This window comes from Lagenorhynchus albirostris, chromosome 10, assembly GCF_949774975.1.
Source record: "Lagenorhynchus albirostris chromosome 10, mLagAlb1.1, whole genome shotgun sequence".
NCBI classification, from domain to species: Eukaryota; Metazoa; Chordata; class Mammalia; order Artiodactyla; family Delphinidae; genus Lagenorhynchus; species Lagenorhynchus albirostris.
In genome coordinates this window covers 3372081-3397843 of record NC_083104.1, presented here as the reverse complement: position 1 = coordinate 3397843, position 25763 = coordinate 3372081, and the positions used below count along the sequence as shown (strand labels likewise).

The window sequence follows — 25763 nt, the reverse complement described above, 5'->3', positions numbered from 1 at the left end:
CCTGTGTGCACAGCAAGCGCTCTGGGACCTGCTGGGCTGAGCCCTGTCCTCCGGGTCACGGCTCAGCGCTGCTGGGGCGTCACTGCCTCTTGACGGGGCTTCCTCCACTGTCCCCCCCAGAGTGAGGAAGCCACTCCCCACGCAGACGCAGGAGGAGGACTCTCTTCAGACGAGGAGGAGGGGACCAGCTCTCCAGCGGAAGTGGCCAGGATCCTGGCAGCCTCCTGGCCCCAAAACCGAGAGGTAGAGGAGAAGCGGAAGTGCCCCCGGAAGAGCAGGAGGGAGGAGAAGGAGGCAGCTTCCCACCTGTTCCCGTTTGAGAAGCTGTGATGTGAGTGGTCACCTCCTCGGTGGCTCAGCCGTGCCCCAGACCTTGCTCCCGGATAGATCCCTCCTGCGTCTGACACGCGTTCTGTTGCAGACTCGGGCCCCTTCTCTGCAGGCCCCTCGTTGCCCTCAGTCAGGTCCCTGAAGCCGCCTGACGCTGTGGGGGGAGAGCAGGTCAGCGCAGGCCGTCTCAGGGTGACATGGCTGGACCTACATTCCCAGGTAACACTTCGTGGTGGCAGAAGACTAGAACAAAGAGCTAAAGTCAGGAAAGGAAAGGACAAACGATGAGAATTAGAGAAATGTCAGGAAGAGTGGATCAGTGTTAAACGAGATTTATTCATTACTGGATACATTTATAAAGCCTTATGCACTGTAGATATTTAGGAGAAATAACTTTTATAACATTTTGAGGAAAAAAATAAAGCATTTCTCTAGAAAGACGTGACTGCGTTTTCTTTCAGATTTTACATCAGATAAGAACACTTGGATGACAGTGACTGTATACAGGTCGTGACTACATTAAAGATCAGATCTTGTTTTCCCACAGGCTGGGAACTTACCATTACACACATGGAATTTTTTTATTTCTATGTTTAATCCAGGAGATATGATTTAATCTTTGACAGGAGCCATTAAAATTTTGAGTCAGTTTTATCCAAGGGAAACAAGCAAAATACTTGGGGTGTGACTCATGCAGCAAGAACTGGCAGGCAGGCTCCTGTTGTGAAACACATGGGGGTTGCCATGGAAACCGCCTGGTCTGGCACTGTGTGCACCAGAGCTGGCTCTCACCCTCCTGGAAGTGAGCACCGTGTTTTCTGGGAGTTGAGTCAAGAGCACTGCCCCGTCTCTGCAGGAATAACTAGTTCTTCAGGCAGATGGCAGCTCCTAGGATGCATCTTGGAAATGGAGTGAAACCTCAGGTTTTGGAAAGTTACCACTCACCTGCTTCAAATCCTGTAACAAGGGGAAAGAAGTTCAAATTGCAGGGCGGACACTTCGCGGCCGCCCACTTCTTCAGGCGCTCGTGGGCTTTATCTCACTCCATAGAGAGGCACTGTCCCCGTGTCACAGATGAGGAAGCTGAGGCTCAGGTCACTGCCATGCCTAGCGTCACACAGCTCGTCAGCGGCAGATGCGGGATGCCTTTTGTGCCGGGTCCCGCCGGCTCCCTCCCACCTCTGAGAACGATCTGAAGACCGGCAAAGGTGGGAGCCGCGTAAGTCCACACAAACCAGAGCAGGTTTCTAAGTGCTAGAGATACTGAGGTGCCTTCTCAAAAATTGAAACCAATTTTAACCACTGAAAGCAATTTAGAACCTAAGTTCCAAAAATTCATAGGGTTCTTAATAAACTCTATGGCTGAATTCTTTCAGACAGAAATTTCAGACAGAAAGCAAAAAAAAAGGGATAATGGCGAGTTCCTGTATCAAAAGATATTTCGAAATTTATTTTGAACTTTTATCAAAAATACAAAGATAATACAAGTTTTGTCATGATTTCCCAAAGGCCTGATATATTTCTTAACATGATTTTGGTATTTAAGAACACTTGAAATTGGCAGTAATTTAAAATCTGTGCCAGGAAAATATTACACAAACCAAATATCAAGGATTTTGTATTTAGCCATCATCTCGTCACTGTGCTTTCTAAAAGCATCTTTAAGAGTTGAGAGATCGAAGAAACTGTTCATTTAACAAGCAACAGTGAACAACACTATTTCAGTCCTTAAACCCAGATAACTCATCGCTGGGGCTGGCTGTTTTGAACATGAAAAATCTCAGTTTATACCACAAATGCCCCAGGACAACGAGAGAGGTTATTAGCTCTTGAGTTTCCGAAGTTCTAAGCCCTATTCAGCTGCCAAATACTTATTCCACTAAAGCAGCCACTCCCAGCAAAACACAACAGTTTCCAAATAGTTAAAAGGTAAAGGACACACAAGTCTTTTAAGACATCAGTGTTACAACATACTTGATCTTTCAAAGGGTGTTGAGAGTAGTTGGGAAACTTAAACTCTGTGAATTAAATAAGCATGGGTAGATATGATTTAGGAATAAAGCTGTGGATACTGAACACATAAATCACCCAGAAGCAGCCACTTCAGACCCAGATGCTAATGTCAAAAGCACACCTGTGATGAACAGAGCCAGGCCAGAGAGCTTTCCAATCTGCAGCCTCTGACGCCTGATTTTGGTTGGTGGGTGGGGTGTCACCACGAAGGAGCCCACTTAGGATAACTAACTAAAAACGCAAAATCATCTTCAAGAAAATCTGGGTTTTGATGCCAGAGGATGGAAGGAAATGCCTTTCTCTCCCGGATAGAGACGCCCATCTCCTCCCAGAGGGAAAACGAGCCTTTTGCTAACACTGGTTTCAAAGCACCTGAAGCTTTGAAAAGCTTCTCAGGGACCCAGAACACCGACAGGTAACTTTCTCAACCAGGTAAGTAACAGCCCCACTGAACTTTCTGTGCTCTGAACTACCTTCAACTGACAGATGAAAGGGTTTTTTTCTGTAACAGTCTGAGACGTAAATCATTCCAGAGGTGTTTGTTTTCTAGATCTGACTTGAAACTGCCCCCTCTTAGGGCAGGTCGGGGAGCTATGTGCAGAGAAATGAAGTGGCAAGAAACAACCAGGCCTGTGGGGGTCCTACACGCCACAAAGATTCTGCCAAATGGTAATGTGCGTGCAAAGCCCAACAAACGTCCACCTTCCTCATCACCACACCCCCCGGTTCTCTTAAGTACCGAATCAAGCTCCATGCGCAGAGTGGGTTTGTGGTGCCCCTGCTGCCCTGTCCTGGGAGGCGGGCACGGCGGTGGCTGTGGTGGAGCCTGACACCGTCCCCAGGTCTGAGTGTCACCACCGCGGCAGACATCAGCTAAGTGAAACACGCAAGTGGCCGCACGGCCCCAAGAGAAGGAAAGGAAACAAGCAGGAGGGCGCGTGTCACGCTGCCAGACAGGAGCCGCCTCCTGCCACCAAAGCTGCCCGCTGGCAAGAAGGGGTGCGAAGTGCTAAGTGATGGACGCCAACCCGACACCCATGCACACTGCCAAGGCTGCCACCTGAGTGGGGCGCGTGCGGAATCCAAGACCGACGTGGGTTTGGGGGAGGGGATGACCTGGGTCCCGAGGCACAGGCAGTGTCCAGTGGGTGCCGGAGCCCCGGCTCACTCCAGCTTTTTGGCCGGTACCCGTGTCCGAGCAATGATGATGGGCACCAGGGCCAGGCAGCTGATGACAAGCGCCCACAGGGGCCGGTGGAAAAGCCAGCCAGCGGCCACGGTCAGCAAGGTCAGCGAGGTGGCCACGCATAAGGCAAAGGCCTTCAGGCCAATGTTGACCAGGTCTCGGAAGATGGGGAACCAGTCCACTGTGGGGAAGAGAGAGGTAGTGAGGCTTCCCAGGCCCCCGTGCTCTGCTGTTCTCCCCGCCCCGCCAGCCACTGTCTCTGGACCAGGTGGGGAGGAAGAGGAAGTGGTGGCGGGGCATGTGGCCTGAGGGAGCTGGGAGGTCACACGAGGAGGAGCCCTGCTCCTGACTGCAGCCCGTCCCAGCCCCAGGGAGGGCGCGTGGTCGTGCTCTGAGACCTTGTGCGCTGAGGGCAGAACGGAGACTCTCCGGGGATGGTGGCAAGCACCTGGCTGCTGCCCCTCACAAAGCAGGCTGGGCCAAACCCCCTGGGGGGCTTATTTGGGCCCCTCAGCCCTTCCTGGAGGGACCTATTCGGTCACCCAAGCCGTTACCAGTTACCTGTGCACCCAGCTCCATGGAGGGGCTGAGGGGACTCAACAGGCCCCAGCCGCCCACCTCGAGGACCCTGCAGTCTACCGCCCAACGTGATACAGTCTCGGATCCGTCACCCCTTGTGGAATTAGCCGTCCTTGGCCTCCTGGCCTCTGCAGGCAGGCGTTCCATAGCCATCATCCACTGGGGGGATCTGCACTCAGTTCCCATGGGCCAGGGGCCTGGTGCCGCTGGGTCTGCACGGCCGGCCTGGGTGTCTGCCACAACGGCAGGGCCCCCACAAGCACACGTCACATTTGAGCACTGACCATGGGACCATGTGTTGCACCACACCACGCCCACCCTGTAAGGCCGGTACTGATCTTTTTTTTTTTTTAATTAATTAATTTTTAGCTGCGTTGGGCCTTCGTTGCCGCGCACAGTTTTTCTCTAGTTGCGGCAAGCGGGGGCTACTCTTCGTTGCAGTGCGCGGGCTTCGCGGGCTTCTCACTGTGGTGGCTGCTCTTGTTGCGGAGCACAGGCTCTAGGCACACAGGCTTCAACAGTTGTGGCACGCAGGCTCAGCAGCTGTGGCACATGGGCTCTAGAGCGCAGGCTCAGTAGTTGTGGCGCACGGGCTTAGTTGCTCCGCAGCATAGGCCGGTACTGCTCTCAACCTCAGTTCACCCACAAGATCACTGAGGCCTGGGAGTTAAACTTACAGCTAGAAGGTGGCATAACCAGGATTTAAACTTAAGACTGTCTGAGTGGGACTTCCCTGGTGGCGCAGCGGTTAAGAATCCGCCTGCCAATGCAGGGGACAAGGGTTCGAGCCCTGGTCCGGGAAGATCCCACATGCCGCGGAGCAACTAAGCCCATGCACCACAACTACTGAGCCTGCGCTCTAGAGTCCGTGAGCCACAACTACTGAGCTCGCGTGCCACAACTACTGAAGCCTGTGCACCTAGAGCCTGTGCTCTGCAACAAGAGAAAACACCACAATGAGAAGCCCATGCATTGCAGTGAAGAGTAGCCCCCGCCTGCAGCAACTAGAGAAAGCCTGTGCACAGCAACGAAGACCCAACGCAGCCAAAAATAAATTTAAAAAAAAAAAAAAAAGACTGTCTGAGTGCAGAGCCTCAGGTCTTAGTCTCTGTGCTAAGCCCAGAGAGGACAGTGAGTCCGTACTGTTGGCTGCGTGGCCTCCGGGGCCCAGAGCAGCGTCCTCCGCACAGCAGGCACTCGGAAAGTGCTCATCACAGGAGTGGAGGTGTGAACGGGCGCCCTGCGCTGCAGATTCCTGAATCCCTCCCCTGCACTGTCCCTCTGTGCTCTCATGTCTGTTCTGACTCTGGAGGATCAGCCTTCCAGTGTGGAGAGAACCAGTCGGAGAGTCAAAGGAGGGCCCTATGAGACAAACTTGATGGTGGAACTGGGCTCTGAGAGGAAAACAGCCTGTCCAAGGTCACAGCCACGATGGACTTAGCGATTGTGCCCAAGACGCGGTTGCCTTTCTGAGCACAGTTCAGCTGTCCAAGGGAAGCAGCCTTCCTTTCCCTTCACCTCAGTTTTCCCAGCTATAAAATGATCTGACAGTCTGCGTGTACTGCAGCCAGACTCTCCCCAGATAGAGAGGGTAAGTGGGGGACGGGTTTCCGGGCCCAGAGACAGTGGACAGAACCATCTCACTGGACAGGGCGTCCCCCGAAAAGCCCCATCCTCCCGGAGAGCGGCCAAGGCCCAGCACTCAGTCACCCCAGGCACTTGGTCCTCCTGAGCCAGGCTGGGCTGCTTGGGCAGCTCTGGAGCTCAAGCGGGCCAACCCCGGGCCCTGGGCAGCCCGGCACGCTCTCCCTTGCGCTCCAGACTTGCCAGCGGCCGTGCCAAGTCTAGCCCAGGATTTGGGGTCGGGGTGAAGCATAACAGTTCCTGAGTGTTTCCTATTTGCCAAACATTTCACAGAACTCTGCAAATTAGGTGTGAGGAAACCGAAGCCAGGCCAGGAAAGGAATCCAGAGCTCTGTTCAGGCCTGGCATAGGCCGGCCAGCCTCCTCAGCACGGCTATTTGGTTGTGCGATGAAGGGGTGAAGGGGTGAAGGGCTCAGGGGATGGGCGGGTGGACGGAGCGGGGAAACCCGCAGCCTCGGGGGTCAGCATCCGCCCGGTCTTACAGTGGAAGCATCCTGACCCACATCCTGCTTCCCCTCTCTCGTCTCGTCCCAAAGCCTTGGGAGCACAGGATGGGCTGAGTGCCCCCCACCAGGCTGGAAGGGAGAGCGGCGGCGGGAGAAGCCAAGGAGGCCCTGTCTCTCCCCACCTACCCAGAGTGTAGAGGATCCGCGTCATGAGGTTGAGGCCCACAAACATGGCTACCCAGCCGGCCGCCCGCAGGCCCCACGTCTTCATGGAGTTGCTCTTCTGTTCCCGACGAAACACCTCCTGGAGGACAAGCGGGGAGGGGCCGTCACGTCTCAGCTCCGGGGGTCACCAGCCCACCCAGTCGGCAGGGCCAGAGCCGAGGGGCCCGGGCTGACCCAGAAGCCACTGCGTTTCTGGACAGACCAGAGGGAGGAAAGGGCACTACCCAGGCCTACGTGCCTCGCCCACCTGGCAGCACAGAGCAGGCAGGCTTGGGCCCTCAGATCACAGCCCGCCTCCTCCAAGAGCCACCAGCCCACCGTCTCACCGAATAAACCTGACCCTCCTGCCGCAGCAGCGCCTTCCAGGGGTCATCTGTCCTCACGCGGCATCAGGCCACGAGCCCCAGCACTCCTCTCTGAGGGGCAGCTCTGAGACCGGGGCCCCACCTGCGGGAGGCTGGAGCCCCGGGACAGAGGCCTGGGCTGGGCCTCCTAATTCTAGAAACTCCCTGGGGCCCTGAAAGCTGCCTGAGAAAAGGTGACTCACAGTCACCAGGCTGGGAGGGGCCAGCCCTGCCTTGAGGTTGGTAACTGGCTACTGGGCCGCAGCCTGACCACACCCTCGTCCCAAGCTCAAGAAGAAGGCACAGCCCAGCGCCTCCTGGACTGGGGGCCGAAGGGAGGGGACGACAGCTGAAGGCCCAATAAGCGGGTCAAAAGGTCACAGCTAAGCCCTGCCGCCTGCCCACTACCTTAACCTTCCAAACCCTTATGGGTTGAGAGGGCAGGTTTAGGACAGCTCTCCACGGACACGCTGTGCTCATCAACAACATACAAGCGCATTTTCTGCTACAGAGAAGGATCTCCTGCCTGGACAGGAGAGGCTAACTTCTAAGGCAGGCACTGAACTAATGGCACGTCTTTGCACCCCTTCTCCTCGGGGCTTGGGTGAGGCGTGACCCCGTTTTACGGATGGGGTGGGTGCCCTGGTCTCTCTGGAGGCGCCCGCCCTCACTCGCCTGGTCCTGGGGCCACGTAGCTCAACCCCTTCACCCCAGCTCACACAGCCTTCACGGGCCTCTGCCCGCCCCTCCCTGGGTAGGGCCACCCGGCGTCCTGGCCCCGACAAGGAGGGCCCTGGCCTGCTAGCGCGACTGGCTGGCCCCTTCTCTTCACTTGGGACTCAGCAAAAACATCCCCTGCTGCCCACTGCCACAGGAGGTTGCTGTCTCCATGTCTGTGAGCTCAGCGTCTGCCCCTCACACCAGGCTGCAGGGGCCCTGCCCACTGCTCCCCACTTCGGGGACGTGGGCTGCACACACAGGGAGACCTAACCCCTTCTACAGCTTTCTCTGGCCTCGGGGCCTGGGTCTGCCTCTGTGGTGGCAGTCTGTGACATGCCACTGGAGGGCAGAGCACAGGTGCACAGTGGCCACTCACCTCTGCTGAGATGTCCCCGTGGTGCAGAAGCAGCAAGGTGTCCCCGGACTTGGTGGAGTACGGGACCAGCTGGTCGCCCCGCTGCCGGGCAATCACGGTGACCTGGTCAGAGAATTCAGGCTTAGAGCTGCGGGGCAACCACTCGCGGGCCCAGCTCCCCTCCTCACCATGTGCCAACGAGGCAGCGAGCGGGAACACCCACGCCACCCCGAGCCTCCGCCTCCACGTCGGCCCAGGGAACGGTGGCTCCCGTTTTGCTGCTCCGTCCGAAGCTCCAGGGAGGACCCCGGGCAGAAGTGCGTTTCAGGGCTGAGCAGGGGCTGGGGCCGGGGTGACAGGGTCAGGAACGTGGGACCGAGTCTCTACAGAGCAGAAGCCGGGGTTGGGGGCAGAGGGACTGCACGTGATTGAAAGAACCTCATCGGGCCCAGCTGCGAGACCCCCAGCACCGCGCCCTCAGCCTGGGGCCCATGGACGTGCACAGGGCACATGTGCACACGGTGGGGGGGGGGGCGCCCATAGCCTTTGCTTGGGCCCCAGCATCTGCGCCCAGGAAGGCCCCCCTGAGTCGGCCCGGGGAGCTGATTACCACGTGAGCTGGGCCCAGGTTGGGGTCATCGCCGCTCAGCCCTGCGTAGGAAAATGAGACGCGCAGGTCTCCGACCTGGGGTGGAAGAGAAGCAAGTGAGGGAGGTGGGAGCTGTCAGCTGGGCCCACGGCGTGCCCCACTCCCATGACCTCTGCCCTTTCCCAGGTGGCCCCATCACCCGGAAAGTCTCTCCCCTCCAATTTCCCTGGCCGAGTGTAGCTGTGATTCACCGGAACCGGACCAGAGTCTGTAGCTGCGCTCTGAGTCCCACGCGCTGTCGGGGGCAGGACTCTGGGGCCCTGACCTCTGCCATCTGAGCGCCCAAGCCCGCTGGGTACCTCGGGGTACTTGGGGTTTTCACTGTGGTAGAAATAGTCCCCCCGGCGAATGATGTCCACGTGTGGGTCCTCCAGCTTGGACAGACTCAGTGGCTTAAAGTTGTCCACTTTGTCGATGAGGCCTGAGAGAGGCGGGCAGTTAGAAACAGTGCTGAGTCCACTGCAGCTCCTGGCTGCAGACCCTCGGCCTGACGGCCTTTCCAAGCACCCTCACAAGCCCAGCCATGCAGCCACCTCCTGGCTCACCCCCTGGGCGTCCACACACGCCGTCTCCCACCCGGAGTCCCCCTCCGACCCCGTTCTTCCGCAGTGCCAGCCCCCTTCATTCTTCAGCTCCTCCAGGAAGCCTTCCCTGTCCCCTCTTCCCCATCAGCTCCGCAAGGGCCTTAGCCTGGCAGCCACTCCACCTTGGGTCTGGTCATCTGTGTCCAGGCCTGGCTTCCCTGCTGCAGCAACAGCACGAGGCTGGGGCTGGCTGGCATGGCCGGCACCAGCTGAGCGCCAGAGCAGACAGCAGACAAGCCAGGCCCCGGCTCACACAGTCTCTCCCCCGTCCCCCTGGCTATCTGCCACCTAAGTGTCTTCTCTCCCTGCTTCCTGGGTCAGGCCCAGGGACTGAGACCCAGGGACAGAGCCCCAGGAGTTTCTGCGGCCAGTGGTGCCACCCTGTCCCTTGCAAGCCTCTCTTTAGAGTCCCTTCGGGGCCTGTGATGAACCGGACGACCCCGGGCACAGGGCTGGGTGCCAGTGGGGCTCAGAAGTGGAGTCCTGGGGCCTTCTCTGCGCTGCCGGCTCCAGGGCTGCCAAGCAAGGGCTCTCAGCTCTGCCTCGTCAGCCCGATAAGGACGCAGCACCTAGCAGCTGCTCCCTGGTATGGGTTTCAGGAGGGCTTCTACATGGTTCCCCACCTCCTGGGGACACACCTGCCCTCTGGCCTCGGCCCAGAGTACGATGCTGGAAAAGCTCCGGCTGACCCCATGCCCAGGACAGCAGGGGACCCCTTTAAGCATCTGAGGGCTGAGTGCTAGGGCCCCGGCTCCTGGGAAGCGGCCAGGTGAAAGTGCAGGGACCCGGGTCGATGCTGGCTCACCTAAAGGGGCCTGAGACTCACCCGCCGAGAGGAAAAACCTGCCGATTTGGACGAAGGGGGCTGTTGCGGTGAATGACTCCACGGCCATCGCACTGTGGGAGAGGGGGAGCTTCTGGTGAAGGAGGGCGCTGGGCAGGTGCTGCTTGGGTCCCTGTGGGTTGTGCTGGGCAGTGTCCCAACCCAGAGGGCTCCTGCACGTCCAGCCCAGCCCCACAGTCTGGTCTTTCCCCCTCTGCCTCTGCCCGGGAGGAGCAGGCTCCTCCGGCCTCCTGTCCCCCAGAGCTTCCTACCCTCTTGCCTGGACCCCTACCAGCATGTCCCATCCTGTCCCCCAGCCTTCAGATGGCCCTTCCACGGACTTCACACCCTCCTGACCCTTCCCAGCCGGGCTAACACCCAAACCCTACTGTGCACATTCAAGGCCCTCCCTGGCCCAGCCCAGTGTCACGCCTGTCTCGCCACCCCCATCCTGCCCCTGAGCTAACCTTCCTCTGCCGGAACCCCCGCCGGGCCGGGTCAAACGCTGCTGCCTCCTGGAAGCCCCTTCTGACTGTCCTCCCACCCACGCCAACCGCTGGTGACCCCTCCAGGCACTCAGTCCAGCCTTACACCCGTGACCTGTTTGAGGGGAGGTCGCCTGGGGCCAGGGGTGTCAGGTCTCACCTCTGTTCCTGGTGCCCAGCACAGGACCTGGCCTCGAAACCTGTCCCACATTTTCATCAGCTCATGAGACAGAAGCAACTCAATCCCATTACTCAGATGAGGAGGCTGAGGCTGGGCACCTGCTAGTGGCCGACAAGGCTACGCTCAGGCCTGGGGACCTAGCTCTCACCTGGGGTTTTTGTGGCCAATCTCTCGGTCAAAGTTTCTGCTGTTGACGATTTCCGATCTCCATTCAGTGTCTGTTTCAGGCAGAGGGAAAAATGCAGAAACCATGGTAAACCTCAGGTTTGAGGCCCACTGGCCGCACGTCCTCTTATCCAAGCCTGTGACCACTCGGGAGCCAAAGGGGCGGCTACTGGAGCCTCGCTGGATGGATGGGAGAGCAGGGCTCTGAGGACCAGCACCGAAGGAGCCTGATGTTTGGTGAGGACAGAGCCCACAGGTGTGCAGGGAGGTGCTCTGTCCGCCCGCAGGCCCGGGGCCCGGTACTCACTGTAGGAGTACCTCCTCTCTGTCTTCACCTGCCCGTCCTCGGTGTATTCCCTGCAGGGAAAGCACAGGCAGCACCACAGTCAGCCCATCACTCCCGCGGCATCCCCATCTCTAAGCATCTCCGGCTGGAAGCAACCTCGGGGCTCCCAGGTCAGACTCCCCAGATGGAGCAGGCTTGGTCCACACCAGCCCAGAAATAGGGTGCTCCCTGGCAAACAGGCAGCTCCAGGCCTCAAAGGCGCTCACTAGAGAAAAGAGCTTTCTCATCCTGAGCTGAAACCGGCCTCCCCTAGCTTGTGTCCCAGCCCTGCCCTGTGGGCTCAGCGATCTGCCTGCACCCTCTGCTCTGCGACAGCCCTGTGGAGGCCCCTGAGGCTGCCCTGCCCCAAACTGAGCCACCTGGGCTCCCCGAGTCCCCTCTCCACCCTCACTCTTAGTATGTGTGGTCGATGAGAGCCTGCCTGGGGCTCCTGTTAGATCCGATAGCACATGACCCAGGACGCCCCCGCCCCCCATGGAAGAGAAGATGGGACACAACTTGGCACAGGTCCGTCTGAGCCTAAGCTGGGGCAGCCCTAGACAACTTCCCCGGAAGGGAGCTAACCAAGCCCGCTTTCTCCTCCTAGCCCCTCTGCAGGAGATTCCTGCCCCCTCCAAACAAGACCATCAGCCAGTAATTGGGGGATAACTCGACATTTCTCTGATGGGAAGATTTTATATTTTAAATTTCCGAAGTGTCAAAGTGAGCGCCACCTGCAGGTCACCCTAATCCCCACGCCTCCTTCAGCCCCAGCCAACTCTTCACCCGCCGGCCCCTCACCTGGACTCCTCGGTTTCCACCCATTGGTACATCTCCACGTGCCGCCGCAGCTTCACAGCCGGGAGGTAGACCCCGTAGTTTGGATCAGACAAGAGCTTCAGATAGAATCAAACAAGAAAAATAAAGGACAAGAATGGCCAGCTCGGGGGAAGCCGGGCTGGAGGAGGAACAGGTCCAGAGGGCAGAACAGCACAGAGAACTCCGCGGCTGCTCGCATGGGGAGACGAGGGAAGCTGCCCGTCCCGAGTGCTGAACCTGCAAGACTGTGACACGAGCCGCGTGCACAGCTCAGGCTGCTCGGCCCAAGTGCGCGGTACCCACGCAGCGTGTCGGGTGTTCAGACAGAAGACCTGGCACCAGACACGCAAATCCATCATCACTGTTAAAGCGCCTCTTTGTGAGGCTCTTCCTTCGGGCCAGAGACTGTGCCGGGAGGGTAGCTACTGAATCCCACCCAATCTTCAGAACCGGGCCCTGGTCTGTTATAATTATTCTCCCCATTTGACAGAGGAAGACACTGAGACTCAGGAAAGATGGGTCCACACGGCTGCTGAGAGATACAGCGGGAGTCACACCAAGTGTCCCCGTCTCCAAGGCCCACGCTTTCAAATCCTCCATCAGACAATATCCTGCGATGTGTCCCGGCCTCCGCGGGTCAGCAACCACCGCCAAGCCTACCTTAGACGTCCGCAGGGCCCCAGGGATGTGCACCAGCCTCCCCTCATTCTCCGGAGCCACACTGTGGATGCTGTCGGGGGTCACCACCAGCGAGAGTCCCTCAGCCAGCAAGGTCGCCGTCTTCACTGTGCGGCCCTGTGCACAGCGGGGAGTGAGGATTTCAACCACTGGACACAGCTGTGCCCTCTGCCTTGGGCAAGAGGAACCCAGGACGTGCGCTCTCCCAGGAAGGCCACCCGGCACCCATCTCAGCACCGCCCGTGCCAGGAAGAGCTGCTGCTTCTTCTGCCCTGCACCCCTCCCCCATTTTCCTCTGCCTTCTCCGCCCCTTCCCTCCTGCTTCACTTGGGGCGATCGCACACCTGTTCAAATCATGTGACCCAGGCCTCGGCAATCACATCCTGTGTCCACTGGCCACAGACAGCGGTTCAGAGAGAGGACTGAGGCCACTGAGGGATCTCCCTGCGACTTTTGCTAAACTGATTTAGAAAGAGATGGTTCCTCTTTTCCCTGGGGTTGCTAAGCTGCTTGGATGTGACCCTGGAGTTACGGGGCCACCTTTGCCACCACAAAGGAAGAGCCTGCCAAAGAAACATCCACAACAGAGAAAAATGGGCAAGAGATGGAGAAATGGAGATTCCTAGTGACCCAGCATGAACGCCTGGATGCAACCGTGCCTGAAACTGATGCTACCCAGGATTGCAGGTGTGCGAACAGATCCATTCCCCCTCCTGCTTACATCAGCCGTGAGGTGGGTCACAAAAGAAAGAACTCTGATTAATTCAGCTCCTGCCCCCATAAAATCTAGACCCTTATTACCATATCCAGCCTCCGAATTCACAGCCTTTGCTCCCTGATACTGCAGGGACCCTCAATCTGCACAGAGGGACTCCGAACATCGTACCTCATTGGTAAAAATTAAGTAGAAGGAGAGCAGGAAGGTCATGAGCCCCACAAACATTCCACCCGAGGTCTCACTCAGCCGCTCCAGGAAGCCTGGCTGGGACTTGGTTGTAATTCTGACATGTTCTTTCCTGTTACTCGTACTGGAATACTGAAAAAAGACATAAAAAAAAAAAAGAAAGAAAATTGGTTTTCAAAAAATAAATTGAATTTTGCTATTTATTTATACTTTTTTTTTTTTTGGCTGCGTTGGGTCTTCATTACTGTGTGCGGGCTTTCTCTAGTTGTGGCAAGTGGGGGCTACTCTTTGTTGTGGTGCGCAGGCTTCTCATTGCAGTGGCTTCTCTTGTTGCGGAGCATGGGCTCTAGGCGCGCGGGCTTCAGTAGTTGTGGCTCGTGGTCTCAGTAGTTGTGGCTTGCGGGCTGTAGAGCACAGGCTCACTAGTTGTGGCGCACCGGCTTAGTTGCTCCACGGCATGTGGGATCTTCCTGGACCAGGGCTCGAACCCGTGTCCCCTACATTGGCAGGTAGATTCTTAACCACTGGGCCACCAGGAAGTCCTATTTATACTGTTTTTATTGAGTTTTAATTCTGTATGTTAAAAATGCACAGACCAGGCTTCCCTGGTGGCACAGAGGTTGAGAGTCCACCTGCCGATGCAGGGGACACGGGTTCGTGCCCCAGTCCGGGAAGATCCCACATGCCGCGGAGCAGCTGGGCCCGTGAGCCATGGCAGCGGAGCCTGTGCGTCCGGAGCCTGCGCTCCGCAACGGGAGAGGCCACGGCAGTGAGAGGCCCGCGTACCGCAAAAAAAAAAAAAAAAAAAAAAAAAATGCACATTCCAAGTGTTTGGTTTTGACAAGTGCATACCCCATGTGTCAAGACACAGAACATGTCTATCACCCAGAAGGCTCCTTGTGCCCCTTTCCTGACACTACTCCCTCTCCCCACCGCCCAGAGGTAACAACGATTTGAATCCGTATCACTACGGATTAGTTTTGCATCTTCTAGAACCTGGTATGAATGGAATCACCACACAGCATCAACTCCTTCTGTCCAGATTCTTTAACTCAGCGTAACGCTTTTGAGGGTCATCTATGTCACGGTATCAGTAATTTGTTTCTTTTTATGGCCAAGTAGAATTCTACCCACGAGCATATCACTTCTGTTGATTCACTCACCAGTAGATGGATACCCTGGTTGTTTCCAGTTCCTAGCTATTATGAACAATGCTTCTGTGAACACTCATGTACAAGTTGGTGAAATAACGTTTATATTTTAAGGCAGGACACGAAAATTTAAACATAAAATTCTGTGTCCACTTGGGCCTCTTCTCTCCCTCCCTAACATGCAGTCTGCATCTGCATTACACTCACCAGACCTTCTCAAAGACAGGAGCGCCTGCTCGACCATAAAGCCCATTTTTTTTCCCTTTCTTCTGATGCTAGCAATGTAACTTCTTAAAACAACAGCGTTCTTTCCCAGCCCTGCAGGGGGTCATGATGACTTGCTGCTCGCTTTGTACACGTACCACTTGGACGATGTATCCTTGGTGAACTTTATGTAGATCAGTATGTCATTTTCATTTACGATCCTTTGTCCCAAAAATGTACATGACTATGCCTTCGACCTCTAGCAGGCGAAACAGTTCTCAGAGCTTCTGAGAGTCTGGGTCTCAGAACTCCTGGGGCATAATCCTGTTTGGCTCAAATAAAATGCCCTTTTTTCTTTGTCACTTGATTGTTAGTTGAATTTTCGTGGACATTTGCTTGGCGTAGATGGCGGGATATCAGAGACAGACAGCAGAGGACACCTGGAGTCCACCCCAAACGGGTGCTTGGTACCAGCATAGGCCCTTGGAGCCCCACTCCTCCGTATTCCTCAGGCACTTTGGTGGGTTCTCCTGGTACCTGGACAGCACTGCTTTAAATGACATCCTGAGTTTTACTTGAGCTGTTTTTCTTGGGACTTGGAGTCCTAAGGGGGTACTGGAACATATCCTAGGCAGGGACCTCGGAGGAGCTTTGGAGTGAACGGGGTTCACTGGTCTCTTTTAAAAACTGACTTAAATTGGAAAGATTATGTATATACGGTCTGAACAAACTGCTAGTGAAATGAGAGACTGAGCATGTTCAGCTCCGAAGTAAAGGGACACTTGCTCCTTCCAGCCACCAGCCGTTCTCAGGCGACTGAGAACCTGGGGGAAGTGTCTGAGGATCAAGTCTCTTAACACGCATCGGTCGCCCAGGGAGTCCCACCACAACCACTGAGTAAGTTCTGCTCGCCAGGTTCGCATCATAAAGGCTGATCACCCTGCGCTCTGAGCATCCACGGTGGTTTCAGACTGTCGGAGGGAGAAGCCAAGACGCATGAGAGTCAAGCTGACCCAAGGGGAAGCCCTTAGGGAGACAGACACACATTCGATCCATCACACCGCCCTCAGAAAGTTGTTCGGATCCTATCTGAATTGGGCTGCCAAATTAATAATGGGAAACCGTGCTCAAAGGCCAAACAACCCCCGATGGGCAGCCACTCTGGCTGGCTTCATGAAGAAACCGATGCTTTTGCAAACACTTATCTTAACTCTTAAATGGCCAGGATGGAGCTCTTCTAACATTCCAACACTGTAGAGAAAGCTGGCTTGATAAAACATCTTTTCAAAACTCTGACCCTGAGAGAACAAAAGTATTCCTAGGAGAAAGCCTGAAGTTACAACTCTTCTCATGTCCCTGAAATGTAAACACAGCCCACATCGCCTGAGTCTACAACCTTGGCTTAATAGACTCTAAAACTGGGGAAAAAAACGGGGGGCGCGGGGGTGGGGGGGCGCACAGTGTGTGCAAAGAGGAGGCCGTTGTGAAACTCAAGCAGGAAAACCAGGAGACTTCTGTCCGTGTCTGGCTGGATATGTGCATGTCTGCATGTATGTACGATCCGTCTCTAACTCCAAATGGTATTATCAACATTAATTGGTAAAAGAGGTTTACTTAACTGACTTAAAAGTAAATGCATACAAATCAAATATTTCTAAATGTAATTACACTAGCCCGAATTTTTAAAGGATCACATAATCTAGGCTTAATCTTTAATGAATGAAAATGAGTCAGAATTGATGGTTTAATTAATAGACATGTCTTTAGAGTCAAACGTTAAGTGTAATACTTTAACTGTACCTAGGTTTACTGAAAGTTAATAAGCTCATGTTATCTCTGTTATAAAATTTGTCAACAAGAAAATTAACTTGGTATGATAATATTTTCATAAGTAATAAATAAGTTTTGGGGTGAACTCTTTAAGAATAATTTTGTTTTATGGTATGTCTGCCTAAAAACAGTTTCTCCAGATTTTTGGTGACTTGAAACTTCAGCGTTCTGCTAAATTAAGTCAAATGATGGAATTCACTGAATGTCTAGATCATTTTCTTAATAAGAAATACTGAAACATTAATTGCTAAAGAAGTCTATGTTTACCTACTTTGATCTCTTATTACAGAGAGATTAAACATGTTTGAGACTATTAGTAAATATATTCTGTGCTTTGTTGGAAGACAACTATAAAGTGGCATACCTTTCTAAAAACTAATTTTAAAAAGGGAACCCTGAGAAAAGAGTTTTATGCATGGCCAGGACTTACTAAGATCAGACTGAATTTAATTAAATGAATGAAATTTAATATTAAAGGTGAAATGGTGAAAACTAGAGTTTGTTTTTTTCTGTTAAGAAGACAAAGTTCTCTTGAAATATTGATCTGCTTTTGATAACAGACTGTAAAGTTTCTTTACCTCTTAAGTAATCTTCTGTAACTTTCTGTATTTGCTTTTGAAATCTTTTACTAGCACTTTGGTTAAGTGAATAAATATTGTTTCACAGTGACTTATGATTCTACTTAGCCAAACATTTAAAACCTCTTGATATCGTTCACAAACTTCCTCAAATCAAATTCTAAATGTTCTTTTGGCCTCCAGCTACCTTTGGGAAGCTTCAGAAGGCCCCTAAACAGCTCAAAGAGAAATATTTAAACTAATTAGGCTCATTTGGTATGTTAAATTACATGGGAAACATTGTCAAATGAGTAATGATAAATCTTGTTAGGTTATATTATATGGCTAAATATATTACTATAAACATTCTAGAAACTATATGAAGTTCCTAAAATTTGAAATGTCCTGGTATGTTGTCAGTCATGATTTACAGTATCTTAAAATGTTGTATGCCACAGAAATAGCCAAATTTCCTTGATAACTACACTGTAATCAGGTCTTTAACCATGCTTTTAAGTCTTTTGTCATTTATACACAGTTATGCCTATACAATAACTGATGCTTTTACAAAAATGTTTGTAGATGACTTGCTGTTATGCTCCCAAATTAAATTAGACTCGGTAGCAAAAGGACCTCCTCCTTGTACGAGGGCTATTTCAGCCACGGCTCTCACATAAAGCCACTGAAGAAATAGTAATGGGGTCTCCTTTAACTATTTATGTCCCACACTCGGGTGAGTTTCTTCTAAACTCTCACCACCCTCAGCACTATTCTATAAGCCAGCTAGCTTCCTATGAAGTATCGTTGCTTTATGCTACCTTGGTTCCATGTAATAACCTTAACCCTGCAACTCTGCTTCCAGCACCACAGGAAGAAAACAACCATGACTGCGTTTTGTTAACCAATTATCTTCTTGCTTCCAGGAAGCCCATATCGGTAATGCTGATCTAATTTAATTTATAGATGGTCCTACTTAAGGGATGAGCACGGCATTAGGACATTACCAAGCTGGATATGCAGTAACGCCCACAGTAGACATAATGAAAACTTTTACTTACCAGGAACAAAGTCAGCACAAGCTGAATTAACTGCCTTAACTCTAGCTAAAGACCAGTTAATACATATTTATACTGACAGTCACCATGCCTCTGGAGTGACACATGACTTTGGAATGTTATGGAAACAATGAGGTTTTTAAGCTCTTCAGGACAACCTAATAAAAAAATGGAAAACAGGTTGCAGAGTTGTTGTTATACGACTGCCAATACGGTTAGCAATTATTGAAACCGTAATTTTCAATAATTTTCAGTTTTCACCTACGCCAGGCATTCCAAATCTGACAGTATGTAAACTAGAGGAAATCAGCTCGGTGACGCTCCCGCCCATGAGGCAGCTTTAAACACTCATCCTATCCAGCCTCCAGAACGGCCACTGCTCTCAGTTAACCCTGCTAACCCAGTAAAAGATTTCCTTCTACAGGCTCAAGAAATTGCCACTAAAGAAGAGAAACAAATATGGCCACAAAAAAGGGAATTCTGATCCCACCACAGATATATGGTTTAGACCTGATTGGAAAAAAACCACCTAGTGTCTGGAGCACAACTGCCATCACTCCAGCACGCACCCCCTTTAACTCACTGTGCGCCTGAGAAAACGGTTTCTGGGGAAAACAGTATTCTTGGAAACTTGCCTCCACGGTGGTTCGAGGGAAACATTACATTATTGTCAGGGTCTCACTGAGGCACTTAGAAAACAATCGGTAACTAACTCTTTTTACAGCGAGCTCCCAGAAAACCCTACAGATCATGGATTATAACCTACTGATTTTGTTTATTGGAAAGGACATCAAATAAATGATTCTTTGCAGCCACAAGGGTAAGAACCTTATCTGTTATTGTTAACTAATCCATGCTCAGCCAAACCGAAAGACATTAATTCATGGATTCACGTCTCTCATTTTAAAAAGGCCCCTCCACCTAAATGGACTTCGACCCGTTTCTAACACCCTGTTTCAACTAAGACAAGTACCACCAAGCTAGGATGAGGGGACAACAGCAGCAGACAACTGCCCCAAGAGTCCAGACCAGGCCTGCAAGACCCATCCTACCCGTTCAATTGTACTATTTACCAAATGTCTGTCAAAACTGACAGCTACTGTTTTACTTCTAGCTATGCTTTTGCCCCAGGGTTTAAGATGGAAGGAAAATTCCTTAGTACAGCTGTTGCAAAGTATAGCTACCGGAGGCAAATTTAACCGATCGCTGGATCTGTCATCCAACTCTTCAGACAATACAAGGCCGACACAGGCCCTCATAACTCCTGTCATTGACTTTTCAGATGTTCCCAATGTTACCACTTACTTAGATCAACCTCCCTCTGGCCTAACCTTTCAGGTTCAAATTTTCTAATGTGCTAATGTGTCCATGCCTTGTCTGACACTACACTACCCTCAGTCCTTAGGGACCAGACACAACTTACGCTAGTACCCACACCCCAGCCCCGCCCCGCCCCGAGCTCCATCTCTTACTTAACTTACAAATGTCTTGAAGAGAAAAGCACAAGGAACTTGTGCCCACAACTCCCCCATGTCAAATACCATACAGACAGCTTTTGGAAAGCCTGCAAGAACGACCATGGTTTAATACCGTGTTAGCAAAACTTCCAATCGATGTGGCTATCCATGAGAGCTCTCTGGGAGGGAACACTTGCATCCCTAGGTTTTATCTTCTTATATGGTATTGGAACTGACACATCTACCCAAGGATGGGCACATAAATGTCTTAACAGCTGGCAGGTAAAAGGCTTTTTGTTTGTTGGGCATTATGTTACCCCACTGTCTATACAATGAGGCAGATGAACCTCCTTTCTCTCTCCATGACAGTCAAGAGATCCATGTTAGCAGGATATCAAGATATCTGGTGGCAAAGTCTTTTGGGAATCTTGAGTCCTAGGGCAGGAATATATGTAAACAGAGATATGCTCAGAAATCTATCAGGCACCATTGGTCAAACAGCCAAAGAGACTGCAAGCAGCACTGCAGCCCAACAGACATCCCTAAGTTCCTTAGCTCATGTAGTATTAGATAACAGTGCTGCCTTAGAAAACGTATAATCTATAAACTGTTTCCCCATCAGCATACACCTCTATGTTTGTTTACTCTATAGGATTAATTTACTCAATTCTGAAGTTTCTACGATGGGAAAGTGATGTTGCAAAATTGAATAGCTCTTGATTTTTAACACCACCTTGCAAGGAGAAGCTTGTGCTATAACCCAGACTAAATGCTGCGTTTCCATATAGGATGAGTCCTCTAATACAACTCATTTAACAGCTCACATACCAAGTACAATTTCCGTACTGAAGGATCCCCTTCCTAGTCCAGGTGAAATCTCAGGGAAATGGCTCAACTCTGTGGATTCATGGCTTAAAGCTCTGCTTGTGACTTTGTTATTGTCGTTGGCTTTATTGATTTCATTTACAGAGTAATAATCTCTTGTGCCTCTTGTATATTCAAAACTCCAGGGACTTCCCTGGTGGCGCAGTGGTTGAGAATCCGCCTGCCAATGCAGGGGACACAGGTTCAATCCCTGGTCTGGGAAGATCCCACATGCCAAGGAGCAACTAAGCCCATGCGCCACAACTGCTGAGCCTGCGTGCTGCAACTACTGAAGCCCGCACGCCTAGAGCCCGTGCTCCGCAATGAGAAGCCACCACAATGTGAAGCCCGCCCACCGCAACAAAGAGTAGCCCCCACTCGCCGCAACTAGAGAAAGCCCGCGCGCAGCAACGAAGACCCAACACAGCCAAAAAAAAAAAAAAAAAGAACTCCAACTAAAATAACGATGTCTAACGATTTGACACTATTGATCATACCTGTAGTTCTATATAAGATAATAGGTATGCACAACGCATATGCAGGGTAAAACTGGCATAAGTCCTATTGGACAATTGACCATCAGTCCTTGCCAAGCAGTTTACTAGCCTAACCCCCTAAAAGGAAAGAAAGAACCAGGCTATTAAGATCTGTCATCAAGGGAGAGGATGCAGGGCAGGTAAGCAACCACCAACCCCATCGAGGGATCAAATATTTGATCACCTAATGTATTCTACCAAAAGATTAATGATCAAAAGGGGGAAAAAGATGAAATGAAATTTATATTTTAAGGCAGGACATGAAAATTTAAGCCTAAAATTCTCTCTGTGTGCATTTGGGCCTCTTCTCTCCCTCCCTAACGTGCAGTCTGCATCTGCATTACACTGACCAGACCTTCTCAAAGACATAAGCACCTGCTCGACAGTAAAGATTATTTTTTTCCCTTTCTTCTGATGCAAGCAATGCAACTTCTCAAAAGAATAGCGTTCTTTCCCAGCTCTGCAGGCAGTCATGGTGATTTACTGCTCCTTTGTACGTGCCTACTGGACAATGTGTCTTTGATGAACTTCATAGAAAATATCAGTATGTCATTTTGATGTTTGATCCTTTGATTTGAAAATGTACACGACTGTGCCTTTGACTTCTTTTTTTTTTAAATATGTAAGATACATTTATATAATGATAAGTGCAACGAAGAACATACTACAGGATAATGGGATAAAATGGCGGGGGTGGAAAGTGGAGTGGACTGGGGATGGCTCTTGAGACTTCAGTCAGTATACACAGCCTTGGGAGGAGGTTGACTTTTTTTTTTTTTTTTTTTGGCTGCGATGGGTCTTCATTGCGACGTGCGGGCTTTCTCTAGTTGCGGCGAGTGGGGGCTACTCTTCGTTGCAGTGCATGGGCTTCTCATTGCGGTGTGTGCCTTTGACTTCTAACATGTGGAACAGTTCTCAAGAGCTTCTGAGAGTCTATCTCCCGGGTTATAATCCTGTTTGGCTCCAACAGAATTAACTTTTTTTCCTCTTGACTGTTAATTGAATTTTTGTCAGAGTCTTCAGGAAAACATGTGTTTTCATTTCCCCTGGGCATTAGGTACATACCTAGGAGTGGAACTGATGGATCATAGGGAAGATGCATGTTTTTTAAGAAATTAGCAAATTGTTTTACAAACAGGTTATTAGAGATATATTTCTAATTCAGTTCAACGAATAGTGGCTGAGTTTCCTTACGGCAGTGCCAGGCCTCACAGGGGTAAGAATGTAGGGGTGAGAGGCTTTAGGGCCATTGAGTCAGGGTGACAAACAGTGCCAGGCCTTGCTGAGTGCCTGGTGAGAGGCGCAGAGCCAGTGTTAAAGGAGTGACCCCTTCCAGCTGGGAGGGTCAAAGCAGGCCCCCTGAAGGAGGGGGCATTTTGAGTGGGCTCTCGGAGGCGGACCCTGGGGTGAGGGCATCCCTAGCAGGGGGAACAGCGGCCTCTCTGCTCTGGCTGGGTTGTGGAGGGCATGGGGAGGAGAGGAGGGCAGCTAGGCGGCTCTAGGTGGGTCATGGTAGGCTGCAAACTCCAGAGTCAGTGGGTCAGGATTGTCCAGCCAGTAACAAAGCACAGTTCAGCGTGTCCGCTGCTGACCCAGAGCGTCATCATCCGAAGCAGGACTCTGGAGCCAGAAGGCTGGGTTTGAATGCAGGCTCTGCTACACAGCAGCTATGAGACCTTGGGCAAGCGACTGAACCCCGCTGTGCCCGGCACTTCCTCATGGGTAAAATGGGGCTAATAATCCAGTACATAGGGTTGTGGTAAGAACCAGAGGACATAATTATTGGATGCTCAGTGCCCAGGGCACAGGGAGCCCCATGCCGGAGCTGGCTGGTGGGAATGCAGTCAGCTTTCTCTATCACTGATACCAAGGCTGGGCCGGGCTGAGCTGACAAAAGCCACAAAGATGTAAGCGGTTCCCGGATGAGCATGCAGGGTAAGCTAGCCCATCCTGGCACTGGGGAGTCAGAGGAGAATCAAGGCAGTCTCTGCTTAAACGAAGCTGGTGCCATGTTCTCTGACTGTCGCTGAATGCCACCAGCCCAGGCCTGCCAGGGCCCAGATGTCCATTGCGTTCAGAAATGGTCTTGACTTTCCAGGCCATTTGGAAACATTAGTGGAGCAATTTGCTGCAGGCAGGTAGGTGACCATCAACCATCATCATGATGACAATGGCAAACACTCCAGTCTATCACAGGCCAGACACGGACAAGCCCAAGGAAGGGGGTGCTATCACGACCCCATTTCGCAGGCAGGAACACAGAGGCTCAGCAGTTATACCACCAGTCCAGATCACATAGCCTCTAAGAGATGAACTTAGGATTCAAATATGGGCAGACTGGAGGCCACTCTCCTACCACTCTGCTCTGGACTGCGTTCCTCACTCCTTGGGAGCTCGCTGCAGGCAGGCAGGCAAGACAGGAAAAGAAGCCAGTCCCGCTACAGCCAGTGCAGTCCCCAAGTCGATGGCTGGAAGGCCTGGCTTCCTCCTGGGCCTCCCCTCAGCACACAGCTAGGAGCCAACATCAACATAAGGGGCTCAAAGATGGCCTTAGGAGAAGAAGGTGCCCCTCAGGCTGGCAAGCGTGCAGAGTGGCTTGACACACCCAGCCCACATTCTGGACCAAATGCCCAGTAAACATGGATGTTCGTGGAGATTTCCTCCCTGCCCACTCCCCTACTCCAAGCTTCGAATCAATGAGCAGTGGGTGGTAGGAACAAGGGTCGACATACAGGCCCTGAAAATCACTTGCTGTGTAACACTGAGTAAGCTGCTCTACCTCTCTGATCCTGTTTACTCATTTATAAAGTGGAGATGGTAACAGTAACTCCATCACTGGACAGATTTTACAGTGATTAATAATCCTGTGGCCTCCTTGCTCCGCCCCATCATCTTCAGATCTTTCTTCCTCACGGGGCCTCGTGGCCCCTGTAAATGTGCACCCCACTGCTGGGTGAATCAACAAAGGTTTGGCAGCAGAGGGAACCCTAATTCATCTACATTCTTTGGCAAAGGTCAGGACCCAATGTATCCAAGGTCTCTGCCCACCAAAACTGAAGACAAACTGTTTTCTTTTTTACGTATTAAGTACCTACTATGCCCCAGACACTATGCTAAACACAGTCTCCCTTAAACTTCACAGTAACTGCTCCCATGAGGAAACAAAAATCCCAAGAGATTAAGGCCACACAGCTACTGAGGAAAAATCTGCATTTTCCCCCAGGTCAGCCTGACTCCAAAACCTGCCCCACACCTTCCCACGACCTGCCAAACTGGCTGTGAGACCCTGGGCAAGTGCCTTCCCCTGCCGGGGAAGTTCCTCATCTGTAAGATATGGTGGTGGCGGTATGGGGGCAGGCCCGTGTCCTGCCAGCTTGGGTCTCTCCCGGCAGCGGACCCTGCGTCTCACGGACCACCTCTAGGTGCGCCATTTAAGGTTTCTCGGACTCCCAGACAACTCTAATCCAGGCTGTGGGAGACACAGCCCTGGCTTCTCAGGGGGTGTGGGAGGCAGAGAGGGCGCTTGGGGACAGAGGAGGGGCCTGAAAAGAGCAGGTAACAGACCAGGGGAGAGTGGCTGGACACTCCACCACAGCAGGAGGGAGGGAGTGCCTGGGCTGGCAGGGCTGTGAGCTGGCTCCACACACACTTTCAGAGAGAAGGCGAGTGTGAATCACCAGCTCCTCCCATGCCCTGCACCCTGACGGGAGGTGCCCCTCTGTTTGTTGAATGAATGTTGGGCTTAAATAGAAAGATTCCTGAAATACGGCTGGCTGCAGGAAAAAGCAGCCAGCAGCCGTTCCAGGGGCACCACCTTCGGCCAGGGCGTCTGCAACCAAATCCATGCTAGGAGGCAGACGGCCCGGCCGTAGGGAAATGCCCCCTTCTCCCCGTCGTCCTAACTCCTCCGCTCCCAAACCAGCCCACGCCCCTTTGCAGCAGCATCAGCCGGGGTTTACATACCCCCCTGGGGCGGGGAGCTCACCGCCCGCCCGGACAGTGCGTCGCGGATCGGCTTCGCCACCGCCCCAGTGGACTGGCCTTCTCTGCGGCCCAGTCCAGCCCTCAAGGTCCTTACATGGGAGAAATCCGAGAACCCAGGCGAGAACTCGGAACGAAAGGAGAAGCTGCGGGGAGCCGAAGCCACACGTCCCGAGGCCCGGTCCTCGCCACCGCGCGCCCCAAGGAGTCCGGCCGAGCTGGGAGAAACGGACAGACGGCTCGGCTGCCAGAAGGCCCGGATACGGGAGAGGAAGGGGTTCACCGGGCAGGGGGCCGCGGCCCGCCCGCGGGGAGAGGGGACCGGGACACGGGGAGGCCTGGGTGTGGCCGGCGAACCAGAAGACACTCACGTTCGCGGCCATGCCGCGGCTGGGTCGCCGCCCGCCTCGCTCGGCTCAGCTCCGAGAGGTGCTTACGGCCGCAGCGCGGAGTCCCGCGGCCTCTCGCCTACCGGAGAGCGGCAACCAACCAACCGAATTCCAGAGCCCGGGACGCGCCAGTTACCGCCCCGCGGGCACGAGCTTTTCGGCTCTCGCTCGCCGCGTCGCGCCGCCTCCTGGGAAATGTAGTCCAGGGTCGGGTGCACGCTCCAAAAGTTGCAACTTACCCGTACCTCACTGATGCGCCTGCGCACTGCAAGCAATTCTGGGA

General features: G+C 52.8%; 2 protein-coding genes across 6 annotated transcripts in view; one reads left to right on the top strand and one right to left on the bottom strand.

Annotated features, from left to right (window-relative positions):
• XPC (XPC complex subunit, DNA damage recognition and repair factor) overlaps positions 1 to 768 on the top strand; it is a 33895-nt gene extending 33127 nt beyond the window's left edge. For all 4 annotated transcript variants that reach the window (XM_060161055.1, XM_060161058.1, XM_060161056.1 and 1 more), the window contains one exon: positions 121 to 768. In XM_060161055.1, the coding sequence (XP_060017038.1) occupies positions 121 to 330 (210 nt within the window). In that variant the 3' untranslated portion in view covers positions 331 to 768. The remainder of the gene's footprint in view (positions 1 to 120) is intronic.
• TMEM43 (transmembrane protein 43) lies at positions 448 to 25661 on the bottom strand. 2 transcript variants are annotated; one of them, XM_060161061.1, is made up of 12 exons: positions 25463 to 25661; positions 13439 to 13588; positions 12535 to 12669; positions 11857 to 11951; positions 11038 to 11087; positions 10714 to 10783; positions 9903 to 9973; positions 8792 to 8913; positions 8454 to 8528; positions 7865 to 7966; positions 6386 to 6503; positions 448 to 1287 (listed from the first exon to the last, which is right to left on the bottom strand). In XM_060161061.1, the coding sequence occupies exons 1-12, from the start codon at positions 25472 to 25474 to the stop codon at positions 1265 to 1267; spliced, it is 1023 nt and encodes a 340-aa protein (XP_060017044.1). In that variant the 5' UTR covers positions 25475 to 25661; the 3' UTR covers positions 448 to 1264. The 2 variants fall into 2 exon arrangements, with proteins under 2 accessions (XP_060017044.1, XP_060017043.1); XM_060161060.1 differs by lacking the exon at positions 448 to 1287 and adding an exon at positions 1752 to 3710 and having other exon boundaries at positions 25463 to 25660.
• Between the last annotated feature and the right edge of the window lie 102 nt (positions 25662 to 25763).

Bases quoted from the DNA above. Each gene is read 5' to 3' on its own strand.
- TMEM43 (XM_060161060.1), bottom strand. The intron at 12,670-13,438 runs GTACGATGTTCG...CGCTGTGCACAG, and splicing joins ACTTAATTTTTACCAATGAG to GGCCGCACAGTGAAGACGGC. The intron at 7,967-8,453 runs GTAATCAGCTCC...TTCTCTGACCAG, and splicing joins ACCTGGGCCCAGCTCACGTG to GTCACCGTGATTGCCCGGCA.